This window comes from Anticarsia gemmatalis, chromosome 6 (genome assembly GCF_050436995.1).
Source record: "Anticarsia gemmatalis isolate Benzon Research Colony breed Stoneville strain chromosome 6, ilAntGemm2 primary, whole genome shotgun sequence".
NCBI classification, from domain to species: domain Eukaryota; kingdom Metazoa; phylum Arthropoda; class Insecta; order Lepidoptera; family Erebidae; genus Anticarsia; species Anticarsia gemmatalis.
The window spans coordinates 14166281-14190398 of NC_134750.1; the positions used below are offsets into that span (position 1 = coordinate 14166281).

Genomic DNA, 24118 nt, shown 5'->3' on the forward strand with positions numbered 1-24118 from the left:
ACAGAATTAATACTATACCTTAATTACCACTTTTTGTAAGTCTGTACTGCATCCACTGTCGTAATCCCAACTCTAAATATTCGCGTTTTGTGACTTACATACTATATTATATAACTGCACGTTTGGCGCAGTGGTTTAAGCGGTCACCTCGCCGCAACAACCGTAGCGCCGTGTGTGGTGGGTTCGAATCCCACCCGGGACAAATCTTTGTGTGATGAGCACGAGTATTTGTTCTGAGCCTGGATGTAAATGTATCTATATAAGTATGTATTTAGAAGTATATAAGTATGTTTATCAGTTATTTGGTTACCATAATACAAGCTCTGCTTAGTTTGGAATCAAATGACCGTGTCCAATAATATTTATTTATTTATATATACCTAGATCATAGCATGCCGTTTCCCCTCTTTTCCCCTAGGGGTAGACCGAGGCGGGAAAAATGCTTATCAAACAATATTTTATAAAAACGAATTGTATATTCAGTATTCAACCATTTAAACTTGGTTTGCTCGGTTCAACGCCGCCTCTACCGTCGCAAACGACTGACATTTCAGCTAACGATAACATTTAGAGATTCTCCTTCAACAAATTACGCGTCAGATATTAATATACTTAGATATAATAAACAATGCAGTGATTCACAAAGCGTGATATCAAACAAATGATATGGTAGAACACAACAAGCTACACATTGGTTACGAGGTCGTTTGGCGGCGCTCATAAAACGCTTGTTAAATTTACGAGATCTCACACCGCTGCACCTGACATGATAACATTATGTTAAGTGGGCGATACATTTGTGAGAGTTCGCGGCTACTGGGCACAACGATCGTGACTGCAATTGTGATATGGTTTGACCCAAAAAAGATTTACTGCAGACTTTATGACCAAAAAATTACAAGGATTGTTAATGTTACTAACTTAACTGCATGTTTAGCACAGTGGTTATAGTGGGCACCTGGCCGCGTGTGGACCATAGTGCATCTTCCGTTTATTTTGGAATCAGATGACCGGGTGTGAGTTGTCCAATGATATTTTTTTATTTATGTCTTCATGGTTGAAGTTAAAGATCTATTTACCTTAAAAACTATACCATTAGCTAATTTAATAGGGGATGTATCTATGCGCAAACACTGTTGGCTGTTATGAACAATCGCGTATTAGGCTAGTTTAGTTAAAACTGGCCCAACAAATCGGTATATAAACTTTTGTTTTTGTAAAATACAACGAAGAAGTACTGCGTTGTTTACTAACGTACAAAAATGAAATACACAGTATAATCAAAGGCTAAGCACAAGTGTATAAGTTTCTCGCAAGTGTATGACCCCTCTTATGTGTGATAATACATTTTTACGTGAAGCACTTGACGTGTCGTCGTAAACGATACGGCACGTTATTGTGTTTACGACATGTATTTATTGATGTCGTATTGTCACACGTGATTTTTGGAACATCACATCTATTTATATGCTGTAAATAACCTCGTTGTTTTAAATATAGAACATAAGCAAACCTGCTTATGCCCTATATACACAACCAGTTTGCTGGTTGTAGACTAGTATTGAGATTTCTAAGTGAAAATAATCTTAGTAGCAGATTATTAGTTGTATATTGCTAAAGCAGTATTTTACCTATACTCTCCTGAACAATAGCTTCACTGCTAATTAATTATTGTTTATAAATCGGGGTTTTTAAACAATACCACCGGCTAACTGATGACCGGGTGTGAGTTAACTGATGACTAAATACGAAAAGGAAAGCTTTCTACTCTTATGGGAACAAGAATAAGCATTTCGTCGCTGTATAACTAATTGTACATTTTTATAGACCCCTCATAAACAAAGTCAAAGTGATGCAAACAAAGCTATATAAAATAGCGTTCAATAAATGTTAATAACCAAGTATATAAGTGCTATGTATGTATGTATGTATGTATGTATGTGCGTCTAGACTCGGGCCTATTATATATTATATTTGCGGTGGGGCCTGGCTCGTAAATCTTTTATTTTTGACGTCCCACCGCCCGTGACCGTACCCATTATCGATATATTAAAACTTATACATTTTAAATATTTATGCTCTTTTAGAACAACGAACTACATAATAATATTACGTTTTATTATATTTGTTACAAAAATGTACTCATGGTGATTTCTGATTTGGTTTATGCATTGGAAAATTTGAGAACTCAGCTTCGTTGTATGAAAAGATATTTAGAAAACGAAATTCTTTGTTCATAGTGTATACCCACAGGGCAAGCAACATCAGATGATTACGCCTTATATTCCTCTAAAATTTTTCAATCCAAAATTTCAGAACCGCGTGAAATATAAAGACGCAAACAAAATTTTCGTTAAATCCAATACCAAATAACTTACAGGAGAGAAAACATCTTTAATTATAGTTTTTAGTTACCTAAATACGATAAGTATAGGGTAGTTGCAGTCGTCGGTAAACCATTAAAGTATTCAGTCGGTTTAAGGGTGATTCGTTGATGGCTCATTTATGACGTCTCCTCTCTCCAGGAGGCTCGTAAAACAGAGCCTCCCTCGTGAGATAGCGCTAATTAAATGAGATTTACGTGGTTTAAAACAATTCTACTGGCGGCTTCATTACCCGTTAGTCGCTACGTACATAGGTACTACACTCATCTTTACTCCTGTATTTCTTCGTATGTTTTGGAAAAAACATGTGTATTTTTTTAAAGTTCACTTTTACGTCCATACTCTCTTATTTTCTGTTCCTGTGAAAGTCAGCTTGTAAGTTCGTTTTGACGGCTAAATCAGCAACTGACTCGATGAAACATGGCACGGAGAAAAATTGAAAATCAAACAAATGAAACATAACAAGCAGCTAATTCTTTTTTTAGCCGTTCCGGTAAAATACGGACAGAATTTAAAAACCGCGCAAATCTTTGCTTTCTGTATGGTTGTATAAATAAATAGTTATGTAACGCGAAAGGTCAAAAAGCTACTAAATGTCATAGTGAAAAAGAGTATATCGTTACACTGAATTCCACCGCTTCACTTCTATGCAGAGATCAGGATCATAATAAGCAGACTATCTGGCTACGATCTTAGAGTATCTCAGTACAATATAAGCAGACACCGTAAAGTTAGTCCCGTATGTCTGTATGTCGTTGTATAAGAATTGACAACGAGTGGAACCTATTCGTGTCTCGCTCGTTCGAGAGTTCATATCATTTGTTAAGTTGTACTGGGGACACTGAAATACATATTTGGCTGGTTTAATGAAACTAACCACCGAAGCCGAATATCGTCTTGGTGAACAGAGTGTCTGTGGTTGTTAATAAGACTGACTGAATTGTCCACTTAGCATGCATGATGACCACGACCGCTCTGTCAACAGCAAATCTTCTGTCATAGGGTCAATTCTCGATTCGGGTTATGTAGATTTTTTTATTGTTTTGAAAGTCGTTCGCTTTCAAATAGTCTTTTGTAGACCTGGTAAGAATTAGGATGGCTCGATAATTGCATAACAGAAATACAATATAACTGAAAAACATACTTAGCAGGTACTTTGATAGAGCTATCGGTGAATTGGTAGCTAACGGTATTGGGAAAAAAAGGTGTAACAGTGTCCAGGGCAGTTATGATTAGGCGTCGACAAGGTTTATTTTAAAAGTTGAAATCTAGCCCTAATTTTGTTGGTGACCGTACATAGATACGCAGGTAGGTATAGTTGGATGTTTGAGCGCACTACTTATCATAAGTGGACGGGTTGATTGGACAACTTTCATGTGTTACATTATATCATATACGTACTAATATATCTAGTACTGTTATACATATATTGATTTTATGTATGTACGTACATATATTTTACTAAAACTAACGGACAATTTGTTTATTTGTACAAGATAATCTCTGAAACTACTGAACCAATTGACAAGCTCATTGTCTTTGATTAAAGCAAGCTTTTCCTGAGAAATTTAGAGAAAGACCCGGAAGATGTTCAAAGGACATGACATTTCCTGTTAAACATGTCGTGATACAATTTACGAAAAGATTACACTCTTCTCAGATTAAATAGGTTACAAGCACGTCTTTGTTTAGGAAAAAATCCTGGAAACTTCTAAAACTAGTGTACTCACAGAAACAATCAAAATTATAATAATCAATATTATAAAACATTCTTCACACACGCGTCTCTTATTATTTATTAAGAAAGATCTTTCTAAAAATATACACATACTTAACAATACAGGAGCTATACTCCAACACTGTAAAGCGATCCAAATGCTTCTGTTCAAGAAGGACAGCACTATAGATCTTGTATATCTATCCTTGTCTAGTGACTAAACTTGTATTGGATGTGCGTATATCCTTGACATTCGGCAATCGTTTGAAATACTCTTAATCAGGCTGTGTCTGTGTTACGGTTCAATTGATTCCCTTCATCTCTTCACTTATTAAAACAGGCTCTTATTAAAATACACATGAGACTCGCAATGAGCTGTCAATATTGTATTTCTTTAATTTACCTCTGATTTCGGTTAACGGGGTTGCAACAATTTATTTTGTAGCCGGGTCAGTTGGAGTAATTATTGACCTATTTTATACTCTGGATAAATATTAACGGTAAAATATAAAAATAAATTAATTGCGTAGATTTTGACACGATTTGTGTAGATACTTACTGTCCTACTAATAAAGGTTGTAGCTCTGATTAGTTGTTGTGTTTTGAAAGATGCGTTTTAATTAAAATCTCGTTTACCAGCAATTTCACTGCTACTACATATATTGTAGCAAAAACCATAAGAAACAATACTCATTATAATTACTGTATAGAAATATAAGAAGCGAAGCGACCGCGTGACGTTGCGATGCGTGCTGTGCGGTACTACAGCAGGGTTCGTTAGTTCACATTCACCGCACGTTGTTCAGTACAACTATTACGTTTATGAATATGTATATTGTATTAACGACGCGTGGTGACGTAAAACGTTCACCTATTAAAGAATTTTTGGTAAAAAATTAATATTAAGTAATTTGATTTTCCTTTTATTGGCATGTAAATTTTTTCCATCATATATTTTAAAACTTCACCTCCTACTGTATGATTCTCGTATAAAAACTTAACAAACATTCAAATAAAAGGTACAAGATACTAGATCCAGAACAACTATCTGCTGTGAATCGCACACAAGATAGCTCCGTATAGAGATATGGGAATCGAATCCACGATAACAGCATCATAGGTCTTCGTCTTTTTTCGTCCACTGCACTCTTTGTCTACATTACTTGCATTTATTTTTGGACAGCTTATTTATATAGATATTCAAACACAGTGTTAAAGAACGTCTCCTTAATGTGTTTAAGCGCCTGTAAAAAAAGCAAATCTCTAAAACCTCATTATTGACTTCACTACATACTGCCACTTCACTTCTAGTATCCTAGTACTAACATGTTACATCGCACGGTCCCTAGCTGCACATATTTCGTGGAGTCGTCGCGATAATAAACAGCAGTGCACCCGCGACGAGCGAGCTCACGATATTGCTCCCACCGCGGTACAATGTACCCACAGTTACTGGACATTCAATAACACGGAACAGATAAAGATTACAAAACTATTGAGAAGTTTGTATAGTAGATAGTTTTTGATTGGTGTGTGGTTTTTTTAGTAAATTATACAGATACAAATAAATAAATAAATATCATTGGACAACTCACACACGGTCATTTGATTCCAAACTAAGCAGAGCTTGTACTATGGTAACCAAATAACTGATAAACATACTTATATACTTCTAAATACATACTTATATAGATAAATTGACATCCAGGCTCAGAACAAATACTCGTGCTCATCACACAAAGATTTGTTCCGGGTGGGATTCTAACCCACCACACGCGGCGCTACGGTTATAAATGGCTATTCATGAAATATTGATATGATTAAGTTGTTAGGTAAATTCAATTTTCCCAAAAAAAACGAAGTGAGAAGAGTAGGTCTAAAAGCTTTTTAAACAGGTTACAAGAATGCAAAGTCCCAGAGGGGCTACTATGTATCTCAGTTGACTAAAATTTGAAGGCCACAATGCCGTACATTGTCTTCGATTAGCACATAACGTTAAACAGTAACGAACTGAATAGTGGCCATCAATATGAAGTGCACTAGTTGTCAACTGAGATACGCTGATACGCTTACCAGCTCACATCTGGCCTAGGAAATCACACTTATTCTGGATGACGATAGAACATTATTAAAAGTATTTTTGTATGGACAAAGGACCAATAAAACTTTTTACACCTATTTCAATAGTTTAGGTGTTATCCATAGCGTCTCAATGAGTAGACATAATAATTAAAGTTATTAAATAACTCAAATTGTTTTGCTTTCGTGAGGAAAACAAAATAATAAAATGTTATGTTAATTGCTAACTTTGACCTATAAATACATAGTTTTATTTGTTAACAAATACAAATACTGCCTTATTTCATGCTTTATTTAACATCAATAGAAATGTGAGAAGTATGTGAAAGTTGAAAAGGTAAAGAAAAAATATAGCAAATATTTTTGTATCAACTTTTCTGTTATGTTATTGCTACTATATAATAAGTAACAAACTTATGCTAACGATTTCAATTTCAAAGTAATGTGTCTTCGTAGCACTGCCGCGTAGCAAGCCGTAGAGCTTCGTAGGCGAATAGTTAGTTGTAGCACTGCAATTGTGTAAGATCTGCTACACACGTCATTGCTTGAAAATGCACTACGCCTAGACCCGACATATAGATAATTGTATCCGAAATGCCTTTTAAGGTTAATTTTAAAGTAAATAAGTGTTAGTTTCTAGCTCCAGTTGCGAGTCTAGGCGAAACGAAATGCCTCAATCTAGCTTTTTATACTCAAGTATGTGAGAAATATCTTACGCTCGCACTAACATTTTTACTTAGGCATATTTCATCAAAATATCTAGCGTTCACCATTTAGGTGTAGTATGTGAGACGCCTAAGCAGTGCGGCAGTGTATTGCGCGGCGAGTATGGCGGGTATGGCGGGTATGGCGGCAACACGCGGCAATATAATCAGTGCCGGCAGTATGGAGCGTCGTAAAAACACGCGTATTCATATCGCGAGATTGTCGCTACACGCCGGCGAAGTATCTACGACACCGACGTACAGATGAGAATTATGTTTCAGAATACAGCTACACACACACGCAAGAGTTCAAAGAAGTCTCAGCCTGCTGTTAATGCCATGACTCAGAAATATTCAAAATATAACCATCAGTCGTAATAGGATAGGATTGCTCACGCTTGCGGATGGAGACTATACAATATTCAAATAATATTAAATCTTTATTTATTTTTTAAATGAATAATTACTTTTTTCAACGATCTCCATACAATTTTAAAATAAAATAAGTGTTTGAAATAGTTAATTTTGAACTTTTTAGAGTTGAGAACTTAGAAAATAGCCCTTACACTGAGAATAGAAACAAATTGAACAGCTTAAATATAATAATAACGTCCAGCAGTTTTACTTCTGTGCAGATATATTCTATGGCAACACAGTATACGGTTAGTAGAGGCGCGAGCGGCGCTAGTATCACGTTTACGACACTCGCGCCGGCACGTCACACGTTACACAATTATGACACTACGACTAATCATAGCGTAAGGGAGAGCACACCTTGGAGCACAGACTTGGATCTAATCAGTTCACTTTAACTTAGTGTATCGACAAGATAGAATATCTTTCAAATATAAATGGTGTATCGTCTGAAGAAAAAATAAATCTATCAACGAAAATTTAAAAACTCAAGATGTTGATACTCTACTACAAAGTGACTGTCTTAGTAATTTGGGTATTTATATAAACTTTGCCTAAAATGTAAGAAACAACGAATGATCGGTAAAAATGTTCTGAATGGTGTTTCTATTTTTGTTTGAAGAAATCTTCAGTAATTCGTTATCAAACAATGTAAAAAACTCACTCAGCGATCATTTTCATTTTATATGCAGTGTCATAACACAATGTTGTAAACTTTTGAAAACAAACCATTTCACCGCTGAAATAAATTCCGAGTTATCTTTATTACAAATGTGTTAAACCTTTATACAGAGTGCTACTAAACAAAATATACAACAAATGATTTAACGTGAACACGCTTTTTTCACAATTTATTACTTTTCACGTTTATATTCTTCGTAAATGTGAAATTTCTTTCGAGTGAGCACTGTAATAGTTGAATAACTAGGTCTTGAAGTATGACGTAGGTTTGAAAATCAGTGATATTTACGATCTATTATTTGCAGATCAACCCAAAATGTGAAATAGGCAATAGAATTTTATTAGTCTGGACTAAAATGATCTAAGACATTGTCTTGTTTTTTTCGACGACGAATAGAAAGTCCTTAGAAAACGCTTATTTACAAATATCGAGGACACACACCATTATTTAATCTAATCATAAAAATCATTTAACTGCACGTTTAGCAAAGTGGTTCTCGCCGCAATCAAATGATTGTGTGTAAGTTGTTTGATGATATTCATGTATTAATATGTTCCTTTCGTTCTTAAATAATTTATGAACAAAAAGAAATATAGCTTGATAGTTCAAGTTAAAGTATGAAGAGATAGCACATTAACAGAACATTTCAACGGTTTAAACTGACTGCGTGAAAAGTAGCCTTACTTATCACAAAACACTAGATTTTAAACACAATCAAACTAAACAAAAGGGGACATACGTCTCAATAAACAAGAGCGATGTTCACGCTACCAGGGTATCAGCAGGAGTATCGTGCAGCTATAACTCGCGAGTTAATGAAACCGTTTGTAACGAGTGATAACATCACGGGCGCAGATTGTATGAACAAAAGCACAGCTTGAATGCTCTTTATTGAATAGATTATCGTTAGCGCTATCGGATGCCGGTTTTTATTCACTTCCGCGTCGGTATAATTATTGTATGCCGTTTTTTAAAACGGTATCTTGTTGCTTTCACTATTAGATAATGGCTTGAAAATGGATGTATTAGTCTTATGCATATGACATATAGGTATAGGATGAGGTTGCACTTGTGTCTGTATGATAGTGATCCTGTTTTTGCCGATATAGAAGAACCAATGGCATAATTAAGTGCTCTAGAAGTAACGTGTACGTTTATTATAAATACGAAAGATTAAGTGTTTGAATTTATGTTTGTTACACAATTACGCCAAAGTTTCTAAACAAATGTTTACCAAATCTAGTACATGTATAGTTTATTATTAGGATCAATACATACATATTATGTAGCATACGTGTACAAAGTCGAGGGCTGAATCTAGTATTACATCCTTTTAGAAATCAAATATAGCGTAAAATTGCTAACTCATCACGATTGCATGATCATCATTAAATTATATCATCTTTATTATAACATCTCTTGTCTGAAATTCAGGAAATAAATGAGCAATTCATGTGCGACGATATAAAATATTTTAACATTTATTTTACTACTGTTTTACGATTTACCAACGAGACGGGAACGGGACGTAATCTAGACGTGACCGGAGGAAATAAGATGCGGCTAAAGTTAAGATGACGATGCATCTTCTTTATCCAGTACCAAAACTATTACCTGCATTTTGAATTCAACTGCATTTCGCTAACTCTAATACAATTTTATTACAGATCGTTATATAACCATCCTGAAGACGAGATTCGAATTTAAGAATTCTATCTTTATTATATTGAGACTTCGTGGGTAATCGTTTTATGTCAAAACATCTCAACTAATCTGGATAATTTTTGGCAGGAAAAAAAAATAAAATATTGCCTACAAAAAATCATCACGCGGGTGGCGCTTTATATGTACATACATGTGCCATATAGCCGATCAGAAGCGTGCTTGGTTAGCCATGTTAAAAGGGATTATCGCACTCAGAATGCGAAATGTTATGTATTACCAGTCCTTAGAAAATAACTAATTTAATTTAAAATATAAATCTAAATTACACCTCAATACAAAAATGATAAAAGTTTATTATAACATCATTGAGGGAGGTGTACGGTAGCCCCATCATAGGGTTGTCACGTTGTAATTGATGCATGTAAGACAAACGGCTGTGAGCGTGCATAATGGCGCGTGTAACGATCAGCCCTGTGCGCTCCGCCGCACGCCCAGTAGCTCACCTATTAGCTACGTATAATGAACGGAAAACTGACATCTATCTGTGTCACCTACTTACTTTGTTATATTATTAGTATTCACGGCTCATTTACATAGTTATTTTCGTAGTCAGAGGTAATATAAACACTGGCAAGTAAATATTTAAAAGTCGTCGTGTCTTCGCTAAATGATACAAAAATTTAGGTGTATGTGGTAGTCTAGTGGATCAGGTTTTTATAAAAAAAGTGCCCGTTTTTGGAGTTAGTTTCTGTATTAATAACCAATCCAGTAGCCCGATTCTGTTGGTAGTCGATAGTGGTAGAGAATCGCGCTACAACACGACGACGAAAATATATTAGACGCTACCATACCTGCTCGTGATAGTGCATTGACAATAGGGATACTATCAGAGAAAGAGTTGCAATAAATTGTTTATAAGGAAACATATACATTCTACATTTGCACAATTATATACATACATACATGGTGGTTGTTATTGTTATGTATACAAAGTACAGTTACCCTTACAACAATGGCGCGGCGACCGGTCCGCGCGGCCTTCGCGTCGTGCGCCTGCGCTCCTCCCACACGCTTAATACAGGGTTCATACAAACCACGGCTTATCATTATTTATAACTGAACGTAGCAAATTACTGCTCTTTGCGTAAATTTTTTGATAAATGTATTTGTAAATAATAGTCTTCATACTTTATGAGATATATTTGTTTTATCAAAAATATTCTTTCGCGCGTTTGTTACGCTCGTACTATTAAACCACTGATGATTATGATGAAGTTTAGCATGGGCATAGTTGAAAACCTAGTCTCAAACATAAGGCGTATAAATCAACCCCTAAGTAGTTGAAATAAGTTGATAGAAGTTGTCTATATCAAACGCGAGCGCATCCGCGGGTGACCGCTAGTAGATAATAACGTAAGGAAAGTAAAAGAAAACTCACGGTATGTTAGTTTGTCATCAGTGTGGCGAACATTTGGAAACAATGGAGCAACTTACTAACCCAGTTATATAAGTTTTTATCAGGATTACTCTCACAATATGTTATTACATTTCATATTGTATGAGACGACGGATATAATATAGACGTTACTAGTGCCAGCTTTAATCCTATCACTACCTTAGAAATATATTGTAATTATGTGAGAATCAATTATTGATTTGATTTTAGATTTAAACAAATACATCACCCGCAGTAAGAATTGCTCTCATGTCAAGGTGACTTTTACAAACATTCAAACAACGGACACAAAGTACAACCAGACACGAGACAACTATTTGTGAATCACACACATAAATGTTCCGTGTGGGAATCAAACCCACGACCTCCCGATGCAATGGTGGTGACGTGGTGCCCACTTTAACCACTGCGCCACGGATGTCGTCAAAACCACGGCGGTCGGAATTTCAGCAAAACAGTAGTTTACTTTTTAAAATAACATAAGCTTCTTTCTTAGTGACTCTTTGAAAGATCTACGGGTCTTATCAAGTTCTTATAATTAACATTATAGGAAAAAAGGAGTTCTTACAATAAAAATACATTGGAATCAATGAAAAGGTGACTGGAATATCTTTTAAATCTAGAGTAACCCAGTGAGAAAGATTTAAATAATAAAATGAAGCGTGACAGTGGAGTGCCCCTACATCACAGACGGCTGGCACAATTGCATCGGACATCGTAACGAATTGAGAGAATATCCTCAGTATTGGCTGCCAGTAATCATTTCACTTTAATTTTCAACACAGAATCGTATGGTTTCGTTCTATTCTGATTAAATTTATTCGCATTGCTTTAGTATCTAACTAGGTCTAGATTTCTTTAAGCAATATTATATCTCCAGGCTCCATTCATATTTAGTTCGACTCGGATATCAAACTCGAGACTTCGTATTTAGCAGCCTAGCAACATACTCTTGTGTATTACTAACATTTTTTTTAAACGGCAATCTCTTAAACTATTCATAAGTAATACTGATAAATACAACACTCAATTTTTTACTCAAAGAAACTGAGTAGACATTAACGTCTATTTCGGTAATATGTAGAATGTTTATCAAAACAAGGATAATTATACATAACTGTGTATAGTTCGTTGACCTCGTCGGCTTGTTATAGGCTATTTTTTGTTTCCAGTCACATAAATAGTTAGTTGTAACGATACACTAATCACACCTACACGCGCTCCTATTATAAAAATGAACACAACCTTATTTGGTCGGATCGCTTTTACGAACTCATAAAACTCTTTCTGTTAGATTAAAAAGTGATTTTTGCTAATGTACCACTATCTGGTAAACGATCAACTGGGTTAAGCAATCTTAGCGCGGACATATTATAGCTGGGTAGCCGCGTTTTGGTATCCGAGCTGAGCGTCACCATACTTCGGAGTGCACATTAGAAGTCGGTTCCAGTTGCTGTCAATAAAAGTTACAATCGTAAAACATTGGCTAGAAACAGCTTGCACAGCTAGCACTAGGTTAAATAAATGAAATTAACCGCTAACTAATTGATGATTTAACGAATGCATATCGTGTATAACTTAAGGCATACAATTCAAAGTCATCTTTTGTAATATTTACTTCGGAAAAAAAATTAAAGTAAAAAATACATATTTAGATCTGTAATCCTAAATAGCTCAAATTCCAATTAATAAATTTGATAACTATAGAGTGTTAAAATTATTGCGAACGTGCCACTTCGGTAGTCCAAAGTTCGATTCCTGGTTTCCTTAAAACAAAGAAGTCGAAGTTTGTCACGAGTATAAATACACTTCCGCCTACATCTTGAAAGTACTTAACATTGTCAAATGAACTTTTGGCGATTGAAAAGAGTGGCCGTGAGTTTCTCGCTAGCTCTTCTCATAAGGCTCTACCCCCTTTCCGAGCTAGTGGTAGATTCAGTAATTGTAACGACTATCATAAGTGTCAATATTTGACCTAAATGAATAAATGATTTGATTTGATTTTGATTTTGAACGTGTTTTTATCTCGATTGAGCAAATTTAATTGTATGTACTTTACAAAGTACAAAACATCGTCACGTTAATCCGATTCACTCTGACGATCATAAATATTTATATCGTACAGTTGAGAGCAAAAATATGTACACCGGCACGTATTTTTTTCTCGTTTTCATCAAGGCAACCGAAGCTTGTTGACTTTAAAATTATTTTACAACCTTTTCATATCATTCCATAACCGCCGTGATAACAAAAAAATGTAAAATAGTTAATTGTATAATAACAATATTATACCATAACAATAAAGTAAGAATTAAAAGCCTCTTTTCGTACATTAAAGTGTCGTACAAAATATGACATTGTACACTCATTTGTGCTCGTGACTGTACATATTTCAATATAAATTATACATTTGAGATGAATAATTCTTGAGTTAGTGCTTTGAGTCGCCGCCTTGTCAATTAACAATGCAACGTGCGTCTCCAGGTTCATTCCCGTGCCGAGCAAAAAAATAACGTCTTGAGACTTTTTGTTTGGACGCTGCGCCGTTTGAGTGTTTATTTAATAAGAACTTTTTAATAAAATGTTTATTTATATACTCTGAAATTTAATTACAATTTTTTTTAGCTGCAACTTTTCTCATTACGATAGGAGACCCGTGCTCAACAATGGAAACGTAACAGCTTAAATACATAAAAAATACGCCTTTTTCCCATAGGGGTAGGCAGAGACCACAGAATTTGTCTCATTCACATTCATACATATTGTCATACAGGACCGCTGATACCCGTAGGTACTACGCACCTGACTGTCTTTGCATAACAGTTCTTTTTTCAAAAAAATATTATTTATTTATTAGTAGCAACTATCAAAGAACCTAGATACTAAAAGGCTTAGAGGGACTTAGTTCTGAGGACAATAAAAGGTTTAAATAAAGACGTAACCTTGAGACGTATTACTCCGATTCTACAAAACCAAAACGTGTTGTTAGGTAACTTTTCTAATAAATATGGCTATATACGAAATATGATTCAAATCGGATTAGTCGTTTCAGATTTTATAGCATTTATGAAAACTCTATTAGACATATTGGTAAGTTAATTCATCCCAAGATAAATGTTACTATAATACACAACATGATACGAATCTGATGAGTAGTTACAGAGAAAATTGTGTTAAAATGAACAGAAATCTCTTCTACTTTATTACGCATATTGGTGGTTTAATTCAACGTGAAATAAATAAATGTTTGAATTTACATTTAACTCATAATAAAATAAACAAAACATAATCACAAAACCCGTTCAAAATTTACGCAACACTGATTCTTTTAATTGAATTTTGTGTACAGAAATAAACATTACAACGATCGTACTACAACAAAAAATATGAGAATAAATCTTTGTGTGAAATATTTATTTGTTACATTTCACGTTCTTATTTTACGTTTTTACTAGCTGACTCGCGCAACTTCGCTTGCGTCACATAACAGGAATGGGTCAAAATTTTCCCCGTTATTGTAACATTTTTTACTGGTGCTCTGCTCCTATTGATCGAAACGTGATGGTATATAGCCTTCTCATATCATAGGTATATAGCCTTATAACCTTCCTCGATATACGGACTATCTAACACTGAATTTTTTAAATCGGGCCAATAGTTCCTGAGATTAGCGCGCTCAAACAAACAAACAAACAAACTCTTCAGCTTTATAATATTAGTATAGATTACTGGAGACAGCCATAGACTGTACAACAACAAGCTATGACTAATAGGAGGGAAGCTGCAATAGAAAGTATTGTGAAACAATAAAACAAGTCAACACGGATGAAGTCGCAGGCAACCAGTAGTCAAACAAATAAACCTTAAATATACCAACTTTAATAAAATTATACTAACTTTTCAAATAGTTGTCAAAGGAGTCCACATCCTCAAATAAAGGGCCTAATCATTAGTACATCAGTGAACCTTTGAGTTAGAGTTTTGAGGGCACACTCAGAACTGATACCAAGCTTAATCCGGTTAGATTAGGCGCCGACCCCAATTTAGTCGGGAATAAGGGCAGGTGGAAAAGAATTTAAGGTTAAATACCTTAATTTTCGCTACGTATCGACCTCATTTTTACATTTTAGACATTTTTTGCCGGAGTGACTTAATCTTAAGATTGCTTGTCTATAATTATTATTAGGTATTGTTCTACGTCCTTGTATTCCTAGAAGTAGTTGTATGTTCAGGAATAAAGAGCCAATCACTTTTCGAAATATTTATATTTCCAGCTTTCAGCTTCCAGAAGTGCTTACTTTTCGAAACAATAGTAATTTTAATGTAATTGTATATTTTTTTCCTAATTAAATATTAATTACATTAAGCTTTTGTAACCTCTGAAATATACTGTTAAATGCCATCAAAGGGCGACAATCGGCGTATTTTATTTTTTGAAAGCTTATACCATCTTTTTCATTGCGTAGGGAGTTATCCAAACAAGGAAGGTTAATTTATAAGACTATAGTTAGTTAGTACAGTGAATATAATTGCAGTGCGTTAGTGAGCGTAAATGAGCAGGTTGCGGGTCATTGACCCCGGCGGCGCTCGCTCCTGTACTTTATGCGCTTTGTCCTCTCCGCGCTGCTTAACGACAAGCTGAACCACACGGGAATCGAATACGGGACATCTTCGGTGGTTACCATTTTTAATATTGAAATGGAGGAGATGATTTTCAGCCTTCTAAAAACAGACAACTGATAATTGTAATTGCTATAATAACTAGGCACTACTAAATGACTACGGAACAATTGTTTTTGTTTCATATACTCGAAGGCTATATCACCGATGTTCTAAGCTGTACGAATGGCTCGTGATAACAAGGTTTACCCTCATACATGCCCGAAAACCCTGGGACTATAAGTGTATTTTTACAAAAAGTGAAGGAGGAAATTTTATTGCATATGGGATAAGCGAATCGTATCAATACTATCCCGCTACGGCCAGCCAGTACAATAATTCACCGCGTCGTTTCATTGCAATTAAGTGCATGTAGTAACATTATAAGTTAATGAAGCGCTTAGAGTGATAAAGTGCAGGACACACCGACACCGACACTCGACACTCGACACTCGACACTCGACAGTGGAGTAACGGCTTAATACCGCGGTTACTGCTAACTGCCGCGGTAATAGCTAGGAAATACCACGTGGTTAATGCTCATGGGATCTCCGCAGGTGTGTGTGTTTAGGTAATTGTGTTAGCTGTCATGTTACGGGAGATGGTTGTGATGCTAGAATATATAGGTGCGCTCTCTTTGACCAACTACCTGATAGAAAAAAAAATCATTTGATTAAAAAAAATACTTAAGCCACGTCTTATCTGTTCTAACTCTAATTCGATAATAGGTATAGTTTGTACAATTTGTACATAGTATACATCATTTCAATTCAACACAGTTCTTAGTTAAACAAGAACTTTCCTCTCTTAACTAGCCTTTCTCATTTCGGGAGGAGACTCTTCGCCATCAGTGGGACATTAAAAGGGTTAAATTTATAATTCTAAGTTTGGTACATACCCGATAAAACTGTCATGCCTTAAATAATATATACAAGTGTATATATCATTTAAAATACCTTTCAACTTCATTTTCAAAAATAATAGTCGTAATTTAAAATAAATCGTATTACAAAAGGTCAAAGCCCTCGTCAGCGTATTGAGTGAATAGTTAGAACAAATAGCGCGTGTGTTAGATGGAGTCGATCAGCAAGGGTCGTGTGTCGCGATGAGTCGGCGCTTCTCCGCCCTTCAGCGTAATGCCTGTTGCCCGCTGCTGCCCGCTGTTGCCGACTGACCCACTCACTCACTCTACCGTGACTTAAGTGTGTAGGAACTATTGTATCTACTGTGCTGTATTGAGATTCTGATTTACGAAATTTTTGTAAATGATTTTGTTGACCTCAGTATGTTATAACCTGGTGCCTCTTTTGTAACAGAAATTAGTTTTTATCCTTATCTAAGACCGAGTTATAAATCTGTATTAATTTATATCTATGAAAAAATTATGTTTAAATTAATTTGATCGTTTGAAATCGTATGCTGTGAAAGGTATGCGGGAGGCTTTTGCCTAGCCGTGGGACGATATACGGCCATAATAATAATAATTTATTCTAACACTTATTGTTTTAGCAGAGGTTATCCTAAATATACTACTTTATTATGCCGTGCTAAATGAACGACCGAGTGGTATAAGTTGACACCTCCCACTCAAGTGGTCGCAGGTTCGAACCCGAGGCAACACACCAATGACTTTTCGAAGTTATGTGTGTATTAGAAATAATTATCACATGCTCCAACGGTGAAGGAAAACATCGTGAGGAAACCTTGCATGCCTAAAATTTGTTTAATACATTTATTGAGGGCATGCAAAGTCCCCAACCCGCACTTGGCCAGCGTGGCGGACTCAAGGCCTAACCCCTCCCTCATTACGGGAGGAGACCCTTGCCCAGCAGTGGGACAGTAATGGGTTCAATTTATTTATTTATTATAAATGAAACTCAAAATTACATTTGCATTATAAAGCACTAAAGTAGTTAAGGTGCTTCCAAAAACATTATTACCAAAAACATTAAAATAATCTTTAAAGCCATACAGGCAATAGTTAACACTGGAGTACATAAATCATGATGAATCTGTACATTGCGATCGTCCTAAATAAACACGAACTATACGATAAATAGGTGTGTCGCACAACATCGCGACACCTTCAGTGGAATAAAGGCTTATATTCAAATGAAAATCACATTACTTGTGTCTTTCTGACTCTAAAGTTATTTGTTAAAGAACATACGACATACATTTTACAGAGAATTGCAAAAAGTTCTATCGGTTTGTAATTGAAATGTTGGCAAACGTATTTGCTTCCTGCTTTTTCAATCAATGTTACGTATTGAATTAAATAAGTTGTGCTTCTGACTTTGCTCGTGTATAAAGATTTCTCATTATCTACCAAATGCATGTATGTATGTATTTTCACAAAATGAACAATTTTGTGGTCTGTCAATCAGGAATATTTTTTAGGGTTCCGTACCTAAAAGGCAAAAACAGAACAAGCCTCCGCTGTCTGTCCGTCTGTTACCAGGCTGTACCTCATAAATCGTAATACAAATTATGAATTTCCTCTGCCGCTATAACAACGAATACAAATACAGATAGATAGTTTATTTAAAATCCTTACCAATCTATTAGATACATATTTTTGTACTGAAATTCTTGTCCATCTGCATAAATTCGCGAAGTTACTCTTAAATAAACCAATAAAATCTTAAAAGACTTAAACGTCTCTCGTAATTTATAAACGTCTTGATTAAAAGCTGTAATCACATTAGAAACAACAGAACAATCTCGTTTCAGATAAACGACCAGCGATTCCTCAATAATTGGACACTGCCGGCTCGAGCCTCCCTGACTGATGGCTACAATAACTACCGACATAATAAGATGTCAAACTTCTCTCTACGGCTTCCATCGAGAAATATTATTCTGTCCTTTATAATGACTGTTTTCACAGAAGGTAGACCATTTATCATTCGTTTTTGTAAGTAATACTTCGGCTCGAAGTAATGAAACTCAGAGAAATAAAGCGGTTTACAGTACGTACCATCTAGTATCAAGAGCTTGATATTTAAAATGTACTTAAGGATGCATACAATATTTTACAGTAGCTGGGCAGTTACCGATAGACCTTAGTGGTAAAACGAGCAGCAGCAGAACAAGCGCAATGCTTGAAATATTTCCTTCGAAATTTTTCTTAATCTGCGGTCTTACTGAAAATCATAACTGGGGCAGCTGGATTTACTGTCGCATCTGCGTCAACTAAACAGCAAAGATAGTCTTAATATTTATCTTCTTTCAAAAGTCTTTGGCACTACAATATTATTAACCTATAATATTTGCCACTATAAAATATAACCCTAAACGCCGTAAACTACCACAGCCCGATTGCTATAATCTTCATCTTTCAGTAAAATATGCGCCCAGCGTCCAGCGCGGCGAGTTATGCAAGTTTTTCCTTCAACGCTCTCCGTCCAGCCATCACTTACCACCGCTGATGGCTTTTACATCGCCGTGCAACCAACAAAAACTTAGCGGGTTTATACTCTCGCTGTGATTTGCTTCAAAATACATATTGATATGAAAATATGGAAGTAAATGAGTTTAGAAGTGCGATGGTTTATTTAAATGGTTACAAACGCAAATTTTTGTAAAGTACATTTAAAATTTCTCTTAACGTCTAAGTTTAAGGAAGAAAGGCTATACTTATAAGCTAGTTTTCTGACAGATTTCTGTGTCAGTATAAGGGTGCAGTGTTATTTAGATTAGGGTTAGTCTAAGCGGCTTTTAGTGTGTTCAAAGTAAGGCGTAAAGATTACATTTTATTTTCATTTATTGAAATGTGCTTATGGCATAAATGCAAAAATTGAAACTGTCTGTAAAAGATCTTTGAATAAGTATATATGACGTCAAAATTAAACATCACACTGTCTATCTATAAAATATAAGTCAGCTACTGGCAGTTCATACTAACTACTATGATTTATATGACACGCTCACATCCTATTGTTCCGCTACGACTCTATACGTCACAGGGAGTTGTGTCACCGATATACTGCGCTGTAAATATACGACACGGGGTCGCTGCGACTACGACACGACGACGTCAGTGGGGCGGCACGATGCCGTGACGGAGGCGGGACGACACCGTGACACGTGACATTCACACGCCATTGCGCCGGCTTTGTTTGTCTCGCCTCATTTGACACGCGCCTCTAATGTCCCACAGATGATAAGCAATATAGCCCAGTCTCGTAACACCTAATTTATCGACGAAAGCTTTCGCTTTGGTTTACATTCAGTGTACGATCGTAATAGTACCTCTGGGATAGATTCGGAGTTCTTTATGCAAATGATTCGTAAGTAGAGGCTCTCACATATCAAGCTAGTTAGTGTCCTCGGGCGAGGGTCGGTGAGAGCTCTCAGGCTAAACACATGTTATAACGGGGAGGGCTCGACACACAATTAGTATATAATGAGTGGTTATAGCGATACCTTCGCGTGGCGGACGGCGAGCATGTTGTGAGCCGCGACATCTCCCGCCGACACTACATGACACTGGACACTTGACACTTTGACACTTCACACGTTGTTTTTGTAGTTGCCGCGATTACACATTACCAAAACAAATAGCGGTGCGACGTTGTGGCGAGACTGTGGCACTTTTTGCGAGCGAGTGCCTCCTCCATACCGGTCGAAGAACTGGTGCGGCGCGGGGCGGGGGGAGGAGGGGGCGAGGTGGACCGGTCCGACCGGCAAGCGTCTGCGCCCGCGCCGAAATACGCGCGCGACCCGATGTGCTGCGTTCCAATACACGTAGTATCTATACGAGCTAGTTATACGAGTGTGTGAGGAGCATGAACGCCGAGTGGCCATTGTTGCCGTGTCTAATGTGCTCTTGTTAATAACTGCTACTTCATAATTGAATGATTGATTCGACATTTTACTTTTGCTTCGAGTTAGGAACTTTTGTGTAGAGATTTAGAATTTGTGCTAGTTTAATTTTACTGTTAAATTAGAACATTGCTAAATGTTCAATGAATTAGTTCACATGTTTGGTAAGTTCAGCAGTTTTTACGTAGACGTATATTACATCCTCTAAAAAATAAAGTCTCTTTGTGTAAACCGTAAGTAATGAAACTGATCACCCATTACTCGAAAAACTATACTATTGCCATCTAGCGACCATTTTCTTCACTTTAGTTTAGAAACGAAAACAATGCACAATAAATACCTATTTAACATACGAACGACTCACCAATCCTACAAAAAACTCGTACGAAAATAGACTAGAATGAAACCAAATGTTTATCGAAGATTTTCATCTCACACTCTATGTAGAGATTGTACGATCAATGTATCAATAACATAGAGCGGTGAGATAACCCGTATGTACATACGGGCTGTTTTATAGCAACATATAGGTAAATGTAGCTTTTACTCAGTGTATGTACCTGACACTTACGATTCTAGACATTGTATAACAATGAAAATATTTGAGTGTTTTTCTCGCGCTGTTTTTCTGCTTTCAGATAAACAAACTTAGTGTTTTTGTGGATTATAAAATAATATTGCTTCAGTGTCTGGGGAATAAGAGGTTCAATGTTCGATTTTCTTTTATAACGATCTCCACAATTTGGAAGAAGGTGGCAAGTGGTAAGCTACCATTGCGTGAGGGGGTCGTGGATTCGATTCTCACACAAAACAATTATTTGTGCGATCAACAAATAATTGTTTCGGGTCTGGTAGTACTTTGTGTCCGTTTTTTGTAAAAGTCAATTCTTAGTGCGGAATTTGTCTTTAAACAAAAATACTTCGTCAGAATCGGTGTTGCTGTTTAGACATAAAAGTCAAACAGTCACACAAACGTCGCAATTGTAGCGACAGTTTTCTAACTTTTTCTAAGGTTAAAGTACATTCCTTTAGCTTTTTAATCGACAGCAGAGAAACGTTCACAAATCATTATTAGTCCATTTCGTTCAGTCATCGCCACTAAATCACCGGCTCCGACTGCGCGACGCATTAGTGCGGCGACATTATCGTTAAGTATTCAATAACGTGGCGCGCGTGATCGCTCGCTTGCCGACTAAATCAAACTAAAGCAGCAATGGAATACGTACTTTGAAAATGTACGACGTAACAGGTGCTAGTTATATGCAGAATTTGTGTTAATATCCGCGTGTGTGACAAGGGGAAGCCATATAAGGGCTTCTTACAAAAGAAAACAGTTAAGTAACGTTTGTTTTTGACAAACTTCATCATACCTAAGTTAAACAAAATATAAGCTGAACGTTCTATCCCCTCTGTAAATACGCCTGACAAATAATTACATAATCAACGCGTTTTACGCGTTTACGTTACAACAAATAAATATCGTTTACTAATTATATAGAATATTCACGAAACTATTTTAGAATACTCGAAGAAGAAAAACAAAATTTTTTTGAACATTCTTTGTTCCCACTAGAAACAAAAGTTGAAAATCGCATATGTTACACTTCGTATACACTAAACGAACATCAGAAAATGATGCTCAAATCAGCCTCATTTCTTAACATCAAACGCTTCAAGTGAGCTGTCTGTGCTCACCTCAACCCTACTTTCAGAGTGATCTAGTACTAGCGGTGTAAGTAGGTTTCAGTGGTAAGCCGGAGGGAGAACGTTTGAACACAAGTGCGGCGCGATACAGGCCGCGCTCTGAACCTGGAGTATCGGTAAATACGTGATAGTGCACTGTTTAGTACCTGTTAATAGGAGCGCTTCTGTACTGTCGAGTATCGAGAGTTTGACATTTAAAATGTACTGCCAAAATAGTTTCTACGACGCCCGCTAGAGGCGCTGAACCAATAGTCATACAACATTTTTCGATGGCTAGCCGGTTGCCGGTAGTCGATAGTGATAAAAAATCGCGGTACTGGTAAGGGAATACTTCGCAGTGCAGTTCAGGTAAACTAATTCATAAGTTGGAAGACCTTCAACACTGTCAAATACTCGAAAAGCAACCAGTGTACCACAATCCATAAAAAAATCTAACATCGTGATTCGAAAACACACCATCAAAGAAAACATTTCAAGACCAATCAATGAAAAACTGAATGATACACAATAATAACATTATTACCAAATTATGACGTAATTGTCACATTGAACACAGAGCGATCGTCCGCGCGGCCTCGTTTTATGCGCACTTTGTGTTCTCACTGCCACTGGGGCGGGTGCTCGGGCGCGCCGCTTACGAGTTTACGACGCACTTAACTTACATGTATGTATGTACGAATTGGGTTACTCTTATGGTATGATTTGATTCTTGAATTTGTTATAATATGTTCCTTATTAGCTGTGAATGATATTTAAAAGATATTTAAAATGATTAAACTTTATTTATTAGCATGGTGTCTTAATGATGATTGAATGTTTTTTAAAGCATGCTGAAAAATACGATTATAATTTACTGGTAATATTAAGAAATAAGTAGCAGTTGCAAAGCATCTGTGGTCTCAATTTCAGTTTATGCCTTCTCACACAAAATAAACAAAAATAAATCACTCAAGCCGTAGCCATGAGCAAGGTACGGCGACCCCTAAACAATCAAGTACACACTAAGCTTTCTAAAACTCATAATAAATATATCTTTAAATTTTCTTCTTCAATATTTTAACGACCTGTTGCTTACCTACTAAATGGTATACTACACATCTAAATCCCTCCACTTAGCGATCAATGACAACACCGCACCACCCTGGGATAATCTCCGCTGAGAAGCAACACTACGAGCAACAGATCTCTTCGTCTTGAACACGACACGTTCTGTACGAGGTCACCGCCGCCGCCGCCGCTCTCCAACACTCACGACTATTTGCTCTACTTTACTTTACACTTTATTTCTTTGAGCAGTCTATATACTGGGGTTTTTATAGATACGGTTGATTCCAGTTCGGTTTAGGGTTTAAGTTCCTCTATCAGTGTTAATTGTGTTAAGATATCATTATTATTTATGTTTTTTTTTTCATAAGTATTTTATTGCTTGAACTTGCAAGCTTAGTTTGTTAAAAAGATAACATTATGTAAGGCAGAAAGATACAAATAAAACGCCGCTATTTCAGAATTAGGTTCAGGTCTACGATAAATAATACAGACATTACGAATGTTCTTTTTTCATCTAAGGACGTAAGTTCTTTTTCTCAGAAGTCACGTCTGTGAGCCCTAAACTGTACTTCGTTAGACTTCACCAATCCCTTATTTACCAAAAAATATATTTATAGTCCCATATAGCGATACTCGGAAAAAAGGATTTCACAAATCCCTTTTTCTACAAACCTCGGGTGCGAAAAACTAACTCAGTATGGCATTTAGCTATAGCCCATAATTCCCAGTTTATCCAGTAACTTGATTTGTTAAACTACGTAACTTAATAAGCCATTCAAT

At 36.2% G+C, this 24118-nt stretch overlaps 1 protein-coding gene across 2 annotated transcripts in view; it reads right to left on the bottom strand.

Moving 5' to 3' along the window:
* LOC142973801 (EGFR adapter protein-like) overlaps positions 1 to 24118 on the bottom strand; it is a 255524-nt gene that overhangs the window by 138008 nt on the left and 93398 nt on the right. Inside the window, exon 1 of one of the 2 annotated variants that reach the window (XM_076115822.1) lies at positions 20189 to 20405. The exons of the other annotated variant lie outside the window; for it this stretch is intronic. Within the exon in view, the coding sequence (XP_075971937.1) occupies positions 20189 to 20212 (24 nt within the window). The 5' untranslated portion in view covers positions 20213 to 20405. Of the gene's footprint in view, positions 1 to 20188; positions 20406 to 24118 lie in introns of those variants that run through there. 2 annotated transcript variants of the gene reach the window in all.